This window comes from Neodiprion fabricii, chromosome 4 (assembly GCF_021155785.1).
Source record: "Neodiprion fabricii isolate iyNeoFabr1 chromosome 4, iyNeoFabr1.1, whole genome shotgun sequence".
Classification (NCBI taxonomy): domain Eukaryota; kingdom Metazoa; phylum Arthropoda; class Insecta; order Hymenoptera; family Diprionidae; genus Neodiprion; species Neodiprion fabricii.
Genome location: NC_060242.1, coordinates 31875840 through 31891380, shown reverse-complemented (window position 1 = coordinate 31891380; position 15541 = coordinate 31875840). Strand labels below are relative to the sequence as shown.

Here is a 15541-nt window from a genome sequence, read left to right as displayed (position 1 = left end):
CATAGGAATTCTAAAGGTAAAAAATAAAAAATAAACATGACACACCGATACAATTACAGTATTAGGCAGACTCAGGGTTACGGGTGTAAGATCGACGTTGGATAGAGACAATCTTTGGTGAATCGGTGTACATGCGTGGAGGTCGGAAGTTATCTTGAAGAATGGAGAAAACTCCCGGAAATATCGCACAGTAATGAATCGACAGTTGGTTTATATACAGTAATGAATCAGCAACGTAATTTTACGAATATTTATCTGGAAACGCGCCCGTCTTTTAATACGCCGTCTGGACGCAGATAACGTCTTTCATACATTATAGTATTGTATATCTATGGAACGGTGTGCGTGCGCCCATACGTAGATATATTACTAAGTCAAGACGGGTATAAGTTTGCACAAGGTGACAGAGTGTTAGTAAACCATACGTGTATGCGAGTAACAAAAACATCGCGGCATACGCATATGCCTGCAGTTGAAACGCTTGAATTACCTTTTCTACCGATATGGAACGTAGATATCTGAAATACAGGTGTTACCTGTATGTGAAATTCGTTACATCTGCCTCACACCTCGCACTCGATAAGTAACGCGTGTTCGGAAAATGGTATCTTATCACAGGTTGTTATCAGGGAGGGCCCGGGGACTTGATAGAAGCCCGATTTTAATGTTCGCTCAACAGTTCAGTGTTACGTTTGATCAAAACACCATGATTTTTCAAATATTTTTCCTATTTTTTTTATCCCATGGAATTCGGGGTGAGAATACTAATAATACCATGGCGAAAGTCACAGTCGCTCCGACCCAAGGGAATATGTGCCAAGTTTGCACCTGCACAGGTACGAGTTTATCATTTTCGCTCTACGTACATATAGGTATACAAAGTTAACATTGCACGAGTACAGCACTTATTCCACTATCATACGTCGTTATATGATCCATCGCCATTTAATGGCGACGTAAAATTTCATTTTATAATTCACAATTCGAGGATATATGTACATACATAGTAAGAAGCAGGTAAATTTGCATCGCGTAATGTTTCACAGTGTGAACACACGCGTCGTACAAGTTACAGTGTTGCGTACGGTAAGTACGGTAAGTACGGTTGTCGCGGCGGTAAGAAAAAAATATAGGACATGGTAATGGCAACGCGGTTCGAGCAGCTAGCATTATGCACATAATTATTCCTGACAAAAATTATCCATTCTTTTTCAGCAATATTTGCTTGGATTCATGAATATTGTACTCTGTAGGATCAGCATCGCCGGTTTGACGTAATGGAGGTACACGAGCAAGGCGTATACGTTACTCAATATAAATTAGAAAAATTATTGTCGCTCGATCATTGCTCTAGTTACGAGCTGCGTTAGAGTCTCTTATCGCAAAATCGATAGGTCTCATTTGTCGTTCGAACACGCGGAACGGTGCGGTTTGATTCTACTGCGGTATTAAACATATATTGTTGAACAACGGCTAATTTTCGCAAATTCCAGTCACACTTTTGTAGTCGAATTTCTGGACAATGACGAGCGATGGCATTGATTCATTTCTGTGGAATATTGTGGTTATCCTTTGCGATAAAAAGCGTAATGACAAATTTTTCGAAAACCTGCTGGAGAGATTCTACTTACTACACTCACGATCAGATATTACTGCAGCGGTTTATTATCGTACTCATTCGGATATTACAGAATCAAAATTGAAATAGAAATTTACGATCAACAGAATTATGATAACAGACGATGCTAGCAATAAAAAGTCAACCGAGTTTAATTTTTGCTTGTGATTTTCGTATTTTCTAGATCGCATAGTGAATTGCAGTAGCAGAAATCTGGAGGATCACTTCGAAGATGATAATTGGCCGACGGAACCACTGTTGGAAGTTTCATTTGCAAAAAATTCTTTCGTACATGTGAGAGCTTTTCCGAAAGTTAGCGTCAACAGGCTAATACTCCGGGAAAACAGTATCAACACAATTGACGAAGGGGCTTTTCTCGAGTTGAGAAATTTAACCGAGCTTGATCTCAGCCACAACCAGTTGACTACGCCTCTGCTGGGTCCGCATGTATTTAGGGTAAATGAAGCAAAAAATTTTTGGACGTAACCCCCGCATAATTGTATGAATTAACTTTAGTATTACCTTGAATAACAGGGTCGGTTTTCGCCAGTGGCTTACGAGCCCCTTCCAAAAATGAAGGTCCTCAATCTGGCTTACAACGCGCTCCGCGGTCTTCATCGGGATCTCTTCGAGCATTTGGGAAGTTTAACGGTTCTCTCGCTCGAAGGAAACCCATTTGTGAACATTGATAACCCGACCGTCGATGCACTCAGTTATTTATCCTATCTAGAAGAACTCACCCTGAGCTACTGCAACCTCGACGATTTTCCCGAGCACGTATTTCACACCCCTCAGTAAGAGACGAATTCGCTACGGGTAAATGAAAATGCGAGGAATTCGATGAAAGTTTGGAAATTGAGAGTAAATTTGCCGTTTCAGGTTCTTGAAAAGGTTAGACTTGACTGGAAACAAGTTCAGCTCGCCTCCGCTTGCTCTCGAGGATGGCAGAGCCTTGGAGTGGGTGGCCTTGGATGAGAATCCCATTAAAGTCATCAACGAGAACAACGCTTTTCCGATAATGGCAAACCTCAAGGAACTGAGTCTCTGCTGCATGCACAATTTGACTGCCATTGGAGCCGGTGCTTTTTCGGGTTTGACCGGTCTCGAAGTTCTCCACATCGAAGGATGTCCTCAGCTCGAAGTCATCGACGAGAACGCGTTGGCATCAAAGGTCTGCGGCTATAAATTTCCTTCAATTTTCGCACGCAATGGAATGTAAATTAGAAAATCGTTGGGAAAATATAATCAATCGAATCCTCGTCACAGCATGAATTAGGAACCGAGTGGCCACCACTAAAGAAACTTCAGTTGGCTGACAACGCTCTGCATTATTTGCCAGCTAAGCTGATCGGAAGATGGGACAAGCTGGTGGACCTTGACCTGCACAACAACAAGTGGGGCTGTGACTGTAAAAACCAATTCCTGGTGAGTATAATCGTTTATTTAAGAAGTGCTAAAATTACGTGGTAAGGTTTAAGTTCCTGAATATTTCACTTGACATTACCTGATTGTGAGAGAAATTTGGGGAGTGCGATGGTTAATTGCTGGTTCATTTAACCGCAGACACCCCGCAAAGTCCTCTTTCCGCGGATTCAATAAATATCCAGTTTCATTCGACAAAATTGACATACCAAGAATCGCTGTAATGAATAAAGTGCGATTAAGATTATAATTCATTTCGGTATATTCATTAAGTCGAAAGTACAAACACAAGTCGTAGCCAAGTTCGGTTATAAAAGTCTTGCGTCCAGCATTACAAATTATATGAAATTTTCACAGTTCACATTTACGTAGTTCCCAACGTTCTTTAGATATAAATTCTGGAAATTTGATATCGAAAAAAATCACGCCACGTGCAACTAAAAAAAAAAACAAATTAAAATTATTATTCAGGTCGAGTCGCTCCTACCCAGTCTTGGCGATAGGTTGATGGGCGAGAATGCGAATGATCTGACTTGCTCGACACCACAAGAACATGAGGGAAAAAATCTGACCTCTCTCTCAACTCGTCATCTCCGTTGCGTTGATTTGTACAATGCAAGGCCGGAAAGAGACGCAACCGTTCTTGTTGGCATTTTGATCGGAGTTCTCCTTGCCGTTCCGGTAACTCTTGCTGTTTTCGTATTTTGGAGACGAGGATTCTTCTTCTACAATTCTCAAGGCCCAGCGACGTTCTCTCGGGCATTCTACAAACGAGCTGATCGCGACGAAGACTTTTAGATTTAGAAAAAATTCAAGTTCGTGTTATAAGAATAGTTATTACATAGGTTACGATTGTATAACTTGCCTGTATTTCAACTCCAGTTTTGCAGACTGCGCGTAGCTCTAGGTGAACCAAAATTGAACAAGTATCGCTGGAGGGTTGATACATGCGGTAACGTGATTTTGAAAGAAATTGAAAATTAATAATGTACTGCTTTTAGTGTATGTATAAACCGTATTATAAGATAAAAGGAAATCCTTTGCTCGGTGGTTGATGTGAAGAATCGTAATGACATTTAGGCCTCCATACTGGCCCTTGTCACAGTTACTCCCTAAAAATTTACGAGGGCAATCACCGAACCAAGTATTTCTATTTCGCATTCGGGACGACACGTGTGAAAAAAACAAATTGTTAACAAAAATGTTCTACTTATTTTTTAAATAAAACCAGCTTCAACAGCGAAAATGTAATTTCATTAGCTGATAAGGCTGTAAAAATGTCATCGTTGAGCGTAAAAAATTGGGAATAATTATTTAATTGTAAGACAAGAAAATCTTCAAGCGCAAACCCGCTCAAGGAAAGTAAGCACACAAGATAACGTGATATTAACATCTTTTAGGATTCATTTTTCAGCCGTGATGCAGTAATTACGAGCATCACATTAAAGGATGCTGCGGTGAATTTGACTGAGCGTCGAGAGAACTTCACTTCCAGAAATCGCAGAATAAAATGGAATCGTGGACGGAGCTCAAGAACCGCCGGATTTCACGCGAAGACAAGTTAATCCGGTCGATGCGCGGTAGTCTCTTATTACAAATTACTTCTCATTTGGCGTATTATCCGCATTAGGGATCCCGCGAGCGTCGAGTAGGTATTCGTCGAATTATCGTCGGGCTGGTCGGAGTACCAGTAGCCAAAACACAAGCCCCCTATTTTGCTAACAAGTCTCCGGGGGGCGTACAGACTGCAAGCAAGCTCTGCAAGGGCGGCTGAGGGGGCGAAGGGACTCCAGGACTTTGGCGTAACACCGTGTCGTGTCCCACAGCAGAGACTCGCCCCGCAAGCTCGATTCGGGGACGGACACGCGACCGTAACACAATTACCTCGCACGCTAATTCACTCAATAATCGCAGAACCTCCCAGTTTAAATGCCGACACGCGCCGAAACGCGTCCCTTGTGGAACCTTACACGCTGCAGCAAACTATAACGTAGGAGCTTCGGGGGTTATCCACGCGATTGGGAAGATCGGAAATCCCTAAATTTCGGTATCCTGCATGAAAAAATTCGGATACGACAAACAAATACAAGTTGTTTGTGTCGTATACGTTTCAAGTATAAAGCAATTTTGACACAAGATGAAGATGCGTGTAATATGTCGAACGTTATAGAGAGAGAAAGAGAGAGAGACACAAGGACTTGTTTGAAAGTATTCCATCAATTGGAGAAAATATATATATATATGGATGAAAATCACTGAATTGTTATGATAGGATGAGATCCCTACAACGGCTATACAAACAACTGAGAATGAGTGTACCCTAGTTCGGTAAGCATTATTCATCGAGATTTTGATCAGTGATTCATAAATTATCGGCTTCTTGGTACTGATAACGCGAATACTCCGCTTATGTTGTACCTGCGTTGGCATTTAACCCAGGAAATTAATTCGATAGAGTATTTTGACAAGTTTGCACCGCGGTGTGTAATAATTATAGGTAGTAGAACCGATCTGGGCGAAGCAAGCAGCTCTGCAGTGTGTTATATGATCGGCCGACGAGGCACAATAATTTACCCAGTCTCGGTTCACTTCGACGCTCCGGGTATAGGTACATCGCGAAAGCACGATCCCAGCTTCTGCCTCCCGATGCGACGGTAGTAGGAGTAATTTAATCTTGGCATCTCGTGCTCGCGTGGCCCCCTGTACATACGGTGAAAGAGCGCCCCGTCGACGCCGCTCATCCCCTTGATCCGTTCAAAGACGCGCCCCGTCGCGCGATCGGTCGCCTCGCTGCCAGCAACATATTGACTGATGCGAAGTGCTTTGGGGTTCGGCTTTCGGTGATGCTGCGCGGCCTGCGGCCTGGCTCAATTCGTGGCCGGGATACTCGGGGCTTGAGAAGAGAGAGAGAGGGCGAGGGAGAGGGAGAGGGAGAAGGGGGCGGTGGAGGCATATCCGGTGCATCCACTGAGAAAGGAGTTTATTTACCGTTACAAACGTGTATGGTATTTGGATATGGCGAAATAAATGTTTCGTTATTTTTGTTAAATTTTAGTTGGACCGAATATGATTTATTAACTGTTAAAACAAAATTCTATCGATCATTATTTGGCTCGAATAAGATTTGATGATAATAACGAAACATTTATTTCGCCATATCGAAATACCGTACACATTTGTTAACAGTAAAAAATAAACTCTTTTCTCGGTGTCGCGGATCCCTCGCCTCTATTATACGCGTTGGTATCTTTAACAATATCTTGCACGTGTGATGAAGCAAGGTTTTTGTCGCCTCCCATCTTATTGGTAAATATCGATGAACTTGGAATGATTTGGTTTCAGGGAGCGTCGTAATAGTACCTAAATAGTTTCTATGTTGAATATATTACCTGGCTTTTGAACGGTCTTGAGACTACGAGACGAACTGTGTGAGAATGAAATTATACTGCCGAGAGGATGAAAAGTTGAAGAGACTCAAACTTTGCCTCTACAGATTCAAAATTTATATGTCAGAGTCAGAGTTTCTGCGGGGTTTTTTCCAAAAAGAAATGGCCGCGACTGATATCTCGAATATCTCGCATGTATAATTATCTTGGCTTTGCGTGAATCTCTCGTAAAGATAACCGGCAATTTCCGCGTAAGACCGATCAAGTTTGTAACGCAAAAGATAAAAATACACGACGGCGCACAATCCGCAAACCGAACAATAATAATTCGTGGCTGACGTATAATACTAATAGGTGAAATGGCATTACCTACCGAGTCACCTGTAGTCTCTACACTTATAGCACAGAGCGGGTGCCTCGAGGACGTTGGCAATCGTCTCCGGTATTCATTAAATTGCGTCAAGGCGCGCAGCTATCTTCAAAGAACGGAGAAAGCGAGAGCTGGTAGAAAAAGACGGACACAATCCCCTTACAAACACAAAACGTTCAAAGTTTTCGCCACCCCGATTCTCCGGTATCTCTATACCCGGTGTTAGCCGCCCCAGGATAGCCGCGTGTCCATGGATACGGGGATGGGTCTCCGCCCCCGCGACGCCGGATCCAACCCCGGTGGCTGTGAGCGTCGCGACGCCCGCCAATGCGACGTCGCCGACCCCGTGAACCCTCCCCGAGAGCCAGAGGGTTGAATTACGTACGCAGGTTGACTGACTGATTGGGGGCTGATCGGTGACAGTATTTCACTCTAGGCTGTCGGGTGCGACAACACGTGTACTCGTGTCAAAGTTTAGCTTCCAGGTGGTGAATTATACGGGCGGTTTCGTCGACTTGGCGTGTGTTTTTTTATCCTTCTTGCTAACTTTGGCATTGTTCTTCGGACTAAGTGAGAACGAGAATTTTCAATCGTATCGAAGACAGGAGTTTAAAGGAATTTTCGTTCGTGATCGTCGTTCTGGATTATCACATGGTTGATAAATCGTTGGATATTTTTCAAATAATACAAAAATTACAGTTATTATGCTTGGAAAATCGTGGAGATCGATTGGATGTTTGATTTGCGATAGTTTTATGAATTTTCAACTGAGCTGATGATTTCAATATTTGTGTAAACTTGAGCCTGTTATACATTCTCAGAAATCAAAGAGTTACAGTGATTTAATACGTTTTTAACTTTACGACTGTGAAGTCTACGGCAACGTAACATAGTGACGTAGTGAGAGATGGGAAATGCCGCTGCGAATTAGAAGTGGGAATTAAAATTAACAAACCTTTACGCAATGCCCAGTTCTGCACAAATATCGTGAGACATTTGAATCGCACTCGATGCTATTCGATGGAAGTTGGAAACGCTTTTTCCGTTCTGCATTTTCACTCCGGTTATCCGTCTTGGTGGATCTTATTTACAAGCTTGCAAGGTGGGAATTCCGATAATAATATCGGTGAAATTAAACCTGGTGATACAGCAAGTCGCAGTGAGTTAGGATTAAAAGTGCATCGAAGATGCAGTCGACTTGTCCGCAACAGCAGCAGCAGCCCCAAAATGTGTCTTCGGCAAGTCGTACGTCGTTTTCGATCGACGATATTCTCAGCAGAAGCAACGTTACTCCGCACAGTCATCATCAGCTCCATCATCATCTGCCTCACCCTCAACAGCACCATTATCAACAATTTGCCAGCCTTTTACCTGGTTATCCATCCGCCCCACCAGCGGCGGCGTTTTTTCTCGGGCCGCTTTTTGGCGGCGCGGGGGTTGGAGTTGGCGTGGGTGTGGTTCCCGGGATGAATGATCTCGCGGCATTGAAACACTGCCGACGGCGAAAAGCTCGAACGGTAAATCATCAATCTGTTCTTTACTAGGTCTTGAAGATTCTCTCGAACAAGGATGGATACAGCTTTCGTAGTTATAGATGAATTCAAAGTTAACGCGGATGCCATAGGACGGACTGGATCTAGTTTGAGGGTCTTGAAATCCTGAAGCAGTATGCAAAATTTCATTCACAGTTTCAGGCCGAGTTAAGACACGTGTATAAATTGAGTTCGTCCAAGTCTGTGACCAGCACGAATCGGTCGGCTCAATGAAAAAAATCTTCGATCGAATGATAAAGGTTGACAATATAATTTCGTTCATGAATTTTTTACCTTTCGATGTAAATAAATATGATGTTTTAGGTGTTCAGCGATCAGCAATTAGCCGGCCTAGAAGCCAGATTCGAGGCCCAGAGATACCTTAGCACTCCCGAGAGAGTTGAATTGGCGGCGGCGTTGCACCTTTCTGAAACACAGGTGAAAACGTGGTTCCAGAACCGTCGGATGAAGCACAAAAAGCAATTAAGAAAAATGAATACCAGTTCTGGTACGAACGGTAGTCAATCTTCGGGTCAACAGCAGCAATGCGGAAATCAAGCTTTATCGACGACGTCGCCTGCTGGTGAGTAACCATAAATACTTTTAAACAATTCCGCTTTTAATTATATTTTTAACAATTCATGGTTGTCGTTCCATGAGCGAAGAGGTATTTTCATGCATTGCTAACATTTTCTCCCCACCTCCGGTGAAGGAGGTAATAGAATGGTGACGGAATAGGAATTGAATTACAAATTAATTATATACGTATGGGCTACAATGTGACTGCAATCAACGTAATATTGGAGACGGTTCAACGCACATAAATATAGTTGGTTAATAACGTGTTACAAAACCTATTTTTTTTAAATCTATCTTACAATATAAGACCAGTAGAAATCTAAGCGGCAATGTCAACAGAATTACTTACGCTGGAATATTGTGAAGATTTGGTCCTGATTAATCTTCGTTGACCATAAGTTTCGAAAAATTCGCGCTACATTTGGATAAATGCGCAAAGATTCCATTGATCGTCAATCACTGAAGCAAACAAAGACATTATTAGATATAGTTTGGTCATTTCGAATTTACTTATCGACTAATGGTCTAAAAACCAGAAAAAAAATTGGGGCCAAATTACAGTAAATTGTTTCTTATTTAGAGTACAGTGATAATCACATCGAAGTCAATAAAAGCTGTTTCCAATGACAAAATTGCAATTCATGGTTGTGTGCAAGGTGTCAAAGATATACAGGCGAAAGAAACTGACATGGCAAAAGGCGAGGTTCATCATTTGTGAATATGAAAATTGTGCGAAGATCTATTGAAGAAAATATTTCCGAAAATCTGGTAATAGGAAAAGAGCGTGAGTTAAGCGAAGTTGAGCTGATGATGCCGAAGAGTAGCAGCTGTCTTGTTACTGCTTTGTTAACAGTTAAATACGCCATTTACAATATTACGACGTTACGGTAATATCGTAAATGAAGCAGAAACAGGTAATTGAAGTTAACTACGTCGCTCGCATCCTTATATATTATGTATATACACATAGTCACCGGGTCTGACTCGGCGGACTCACCGTCGCAAGTCACATTCGAGTAATTCAAGTTACTTGCCGGAACCAAGATGGCTCCGAGCTGAGGACTAACGAAGTTACGAAGACAGAGGCACAGTTTCTCAGAAGATGAAGATGGTGGTCGCTTCGACTTCAGAGGGGTTACAGTTCGGTCGTTCTTGGCTCCGTCTTTGGCGAAATTACTTAATTATCAGCTAAGTGCCTACCGGCTATGCTTGCGCAATTACGACCATCGTTGTTAGACATATCATACGTACTTAAACGCGATGCATCGTGCACAGATGTGTTTGCATTACTTTTATATTCCGTCCGTCCCCTTAAAAATTTCACTACTGAATAACAAACAAGGATCTAATATCGTAGCCGTCGGAACTAGAATAGATTAAATATTTCGCAGAAATTATGAAAGGTATTTTTACAACAATGGCAACTAATATATTCCATTCCAAGACTGCCGATTGGTGGAATTTTGTTAAGAATTTCACCAAAGAGAGAAAACATAGACGTATAAAAAGTGGGAATTTCTTTTCGTTAAAGAGATATTTCACCCCTTTTTCAAGCTAACGTTATTTGAAGTTACTTACATTTTCTCGAAGTGAGGGTCTCCGTTTAATTTATTGCTTTTTCAATTAGAAAATCTCGGCTGGCTGCATTCGGAGAGGTGTATTTTGCTTTTTTCTTCTTTTTTTGCCCACAGAACGTCCCGTCGACTTCTCTTTGGGCGGCGGACGAGATTCGAGGGCGAGCAGCGACGCCCCTGACTCGGACGAAGACGAAATCGACGTTCTTGGCGACGAAACGCCGTCGCCAACGGGTCAGATTCTTCACCTGCAGACATCGCGCCATGTTTCGTCTCCCCCGAATTTCCTCCAACCGCCCCATCCCCATTCCATTAATCTAGCCAGCTCTCATCAGGTACATCACAGTCAGCAGCTACAGCACCAGCAGCATCGCTGAGAACGGTTCGACCTGCCATGAATAGATTGGCGTCGGACCTTATTAAGAGAATTACAAGAGACCACCACCTACATCATTCAAGCGAAGGTCGATGATTTCTTCTCAATTATAGAAACTCGGTGTTACAAGATCAAAGGAGAACGTCACGTTGAAATTCTCTCGAGAAAACTACGCCCTGCAGAGATGACCGAGCTTTCAACGAGGTGCTCGTTAGACTTGAGAGATGTAACATACATACATACCTATGTAAGTAGCGATTGACGAGTATTTTCCATTTTACCATTGTAGACCTAGGTGCCGAGGTCCTAGAGGGCGTGTAGCTCAATTGTCGGTACGACATCGCACTGTTTAATTCAAAAAGGTAGAGTAAATACCGCCAAACGTGATAGACACAGACATACCTATGTATAATTTCGAATTTAGTATAATTGAACATTTTTCAATATCGTACACAATGTGAAGTGATGTATAATATACGAATATATACATATATATATATATTGTATATATAATATGTATATAAAATTATACCTATAACGATGTACCATTTTGAGTTTGATTTAATAGTCGGTTTAGCACCTTTATCAATGTATATTCACAATATCCAACGTGCCGATTTAAAGGATTTCATTACAAAGCTGATTATACATACCAATACACTCGACCTGGCTCATGCAAGCTGAAACAAGTGTGATAAACTTTCGCATTGACGGGATCTAATAATGAGAACGATACAGAGTGTACCTAGGGGAGGGTGTAGTTTAGGGCGACATTAGTGGTCAAAAGGATACGTTGCTCGATTGACATTTTACGACATCATGGGTCAGAGACGCCAACCGGGGTTTCTGTGCGTTACAATCCCGCTAATTGACTGCTTGACATTTCGAACATGATCGTCCGAAAGCACTGTGAAACATTAACACGAGCCCGTGATACCGGAACTACGTTACAGGAATCACGTACGTCAATTATGCCGATTGTCGAGGCGCGATACAAGACGTCATTCTTTTCCCGTCTCCGATGAAGGTCTCTCGAATAGAAATATCGCGACATAAGCCCCGCGAAAAAACATCGAAACGGTTTCTCTGTCTGAGAGTTACTCGGCGAGAAATGTCACTCGATTTTATGTCAGCCCGGCGGTAGTTGGCGGAGTGTCACGCTCAAGCTCGGCCCTGACTCCGGGGCCAGCCCATGGTTGGGGTGGATCCTAATACCCAGATAATGGGGAGTAATTGCAAGGGATCAGAGCGACCGGAGGAGCGGAGGCCAGGGGCGAAGCGGGGGTGGATATAAAGGGGGTAACAGTGTTAGCGGGGCGCAATCACGCCGCACGGTCTCAAATATACATACACCTGTATATACGTATACATACGCTTATAGGCGGCGTTTCATTCGCCACGACGAAAGCTACCAGTTATTGCTATTTGTGTTTTGCGGGGTGATTTTCGTACGTCTACTGCAGGTATCAGGTGAGCATTTCTGTAATATCTTACACTACATCGTGCAACGACCTACCAGCTAATTGTAAGGCTGCGGAATTAAATTATTTCCTCTCTCTGTATTGTTCCTGAAACAGTTACGCCAGTATAATACACTCGTATATCTATATAAAGTTCTGTAGGCGATATTGGCAACTTTCACAAGTCAACGGTGCGGAACATTGTTTCAACGCGATGAACAAATTTTCTGGTTTTAGTGGGGAAAATTTAACGGGGTAACAATCATGATTGCCTCGCCGAAGTTAACACGTTCAGTTATATCTTACATATTGGCACTGCACAATGGGATATCAAGAACCGGATTTTAGTATCGTTTGTAAAATTTATACCGACCTGCGGCTTTAGAGAAAAATGTAACTATTTTTATTTGGCACCAAGTAACAGATATGCCGCAAGATGTCCCAATGTCGATGAGGATAAATGAAAAGTCCTACGTCTAAATATATCGCACTTGCGCTTAAAAAATTTACGGAGTTTTTGGACAGCTGGACGAATATCAACCCTCTGTAATCTACGATGTTTAATGGCAACAGTTTATCAAAGTGCATCGTTGCAGGGGTGACGAAATTTCCATCCCCTGTATTTTTCGACAAACTTAAGCCTGTAATAAATAAATTGTACAAATTATACGTGCGCAACTACACTTGTATTACATGTATTTACAGCGATAAGTGGTCAAGGGTGACATCTGTCCGAATCCATAGCAAAACGCAAGTGTATGTATTTTTTATTCCTTCTTCTCCTTCTTGTAATCGTTCTATGGGTACGGGCGGAGAAACGGTGCCGGTTTTTCATCTTCCGTAGGCTGCCGAGCTTATTAATATTATTACGCAGATGTAGCCGCCCATCCGAGTTTCCCGTCCTCTTGCCTCATCCCTATGATCTTCTCGCTCGGATGTCAATATATCCGCCACCTACTCCGCTACCCGATTCACGCATACGTGCAGCTACGTGTGTACACGTGTAAACCTCGTCTGGGTATCATTTCGACGACCCCACGTCGACTGGAACAGAGTATAATGAAAGTAATGGAACACGCCCACTGCATTTAGGCACTTCAACCCCATACAGGCCATTGTCAGTACCTGCAGCACCATTGTCTCTTATTTCATTATTTTTACTGCAGTTTCCTTGGCGAGGGGTGCAAATTTTCACTTTATTCACGTAGAACGTAACAATAGACACCTTTACGGATTTAATAAACATCAATGATGCCTTCTAATTTCATTACCCCCAGCATTTCGTCAAATACTTCAAAGCAGTTCAGGGGGTATGGGCATAATGCTGACGCCACGTACAAATAGGCAGATATTAGTGTTTAAAAAATAGTTGCGCCATTCCCTCGGACCGTTATACACCTTCGGTTCAAATCACTGTAGTGGTAAAAAGCAGGGATTCAAAGTTCTGCGCGTTGTCCACGCAACTTTTCAAATTAATATTACGAGACCCGACTCTTGAATGGAGCGTTGAATACGTTTACTCTTTTTTACTAAAATAACGACGAAATAAATGTTTGTATAAATGAAAGTTGACCATTAAATCAGGGCAGATATACATCAGCTAAGCGAAGTCACAAAATCTGTGCTTACTCTACGGCGAATAACGTAGCGACTAACACGGGCGTGCCATTGTGAAAGCCTAGAATTTAAAGCTAACAATAAAGAGGCTCAACTTTAGGACTATAGAATACGGCTGTTAGCCTAACAAGCTGTCAAGATGTCGGCGCGTGTCACTTGACGTCTAAACCTGCAGCAGCAGCCCTCTGATAGAGCCGGAGACTCCAACCCCAACGTCCGAGACAACCAACCGACTAAAACGCTTTAGCGTACGATAAATTCTACTCTTATACTCGACCGAGTCTCCCCACAGACCGTGCATGGACTTCGGTGGACCGTTTCGACTACAACTCACGTGCCGCTTAACTTGATCACCGGGCAATCTGGACTCATTTGAACCTCCGGTTACTTCATCGCTTCTGCTAACAAATAATATTGTTCGTGGCGTGCGGGGTTTCTGATTCAATTTGCACTATGCGCGTCCCGACGACGACGACGACGACGACCACGACGACGATGATGCCGACAACGCAACGCCGCGACGCCCTCCGGGTGGGAAACCCCGACCCACGAATACATAGATATATCAAAATACTTTGTCCGCAAATTGGCGCCCACGAAACCATCCCTGTCACCAAAACTGTTTCTTTTAGGATATAATACAAGTCTGCATGCAAAACTGATCACTGGTATCGTTCATAATTATATCTATATGTACGTGGAAACTGATAATTTTTTATTGGTATCAATCTATGTAGGTATATATTTGAAGATAAATAGAGATGTAAATTTTTTTCAGGACCTTACGGAAATTAAATATCTCTTGTCAGTTTATTTCTGTCTCATGTATGGCTATATTCGTTTGAAATCTGAAGATCAAGTAACAATACTTGCCGAATAATTTCACTATTTTTTGCAACTGTTTAGCAAAAATAACAGCACTATTACGAAAGCACAGATCGTCCGTAATCTTGATCGGATTGGGTTGCCGACCCAATGTCTCATTGTAAGAGTGATTTAAGCACTGCAGTTTACATATCCCTAAATCACGTTGCAAAGTACCAATTAGTGGTATTGTTACTTAGTTATACGTATACACGAGGTACTAGAGATAGGAAAGAAATTTAGTGTTTGTTTGGCGAGAAGATTCGTATCTCCACGACGTGTTTAAAAATAATTACCCAGAGAGATGCCACGATAGTCACGAAGGCGTCCTCACTCAGCAGTCACCTCTAAGCTTCCTGTTCCAAAGTGGACGTCGAGTACCCTTCAAGAGCACCTCTAGAAGACCTCCGCTCCGACATAAAGGCCCCGGATTCTCCACGGGTCCTTCGGGGTCCTCTCACCTTCAACCACTCTCTATCATCGTTGTTATAGAAAGTATAAGACTGAAGGATTTCTATATAAAGTTTCACAAGTATAAATTTCTAAAGACTCCGTCAAATACTTGGAATACTCTAGAAAAGCTATTCAACCCGTGTAATATCGGGTTGGCCAAGTTTTTTTTTCAAACGGTCACTTATAGAACCTTTATACAGCGGTATGGATCAGATTCGATGTGAGAAAAATTTTATTCTCAATCAGCTCAGCTCTACATCGCTGAGGACATTTAACGAGGATTATTTTTG

General features: G+C 42.4%; 2 protein-coding genes across 2 annotated transcripts; both read left to right on the top strand.

Moving 5' to 3' along the window:
* Window positions 1-359: 359 nt before the first annotated feature.
* LOC124181344 (leucine-rich repeat neuronal protein 1-like) lies at window positions 360-4281 on the top strand. The gene is made up of 6 exons (XM_046567821.1): window positions 360-836; window positions 1803-2074; window positions 2153-2412; window positions 2498-2789; window positions 2885-3043; window positions 3512-4281. Exons 1-6 carry the CDS (start codon window positions 602-604, stop codon window positions 3836-3838), a joined length of 1545 nt encoding a protein of 514 aa, XP_046423777.1. The 5' UTR covers window positions 360-601; the 3' UTR covers window positions 3839-4281.
* A 2836-nt stretch (window positions 4282-7117) lies between these two features.
* Window positions 7118-11324, top strand: LOC124180159 (brain-specific homeobox protein homolog). Its single transcript, XM_046565283.1, has 3 exons — window positions 7118-8313; window positions 8653-8911; window positions 10599-11324. Exons 1-3 carry the CDS (start codon window positions 7984-7986, stop codon window positions 10856-10858), a joined length of 849 nt encoding a protein of 282 aa, XP_046421239.1. The 5' UTR covers window positions 7118-7983; the 3' UTR covers window positions 10859-11324.
* The last annotated feature ends 4217 nt before the right edge of the window (window positions 11325-15541 follow it).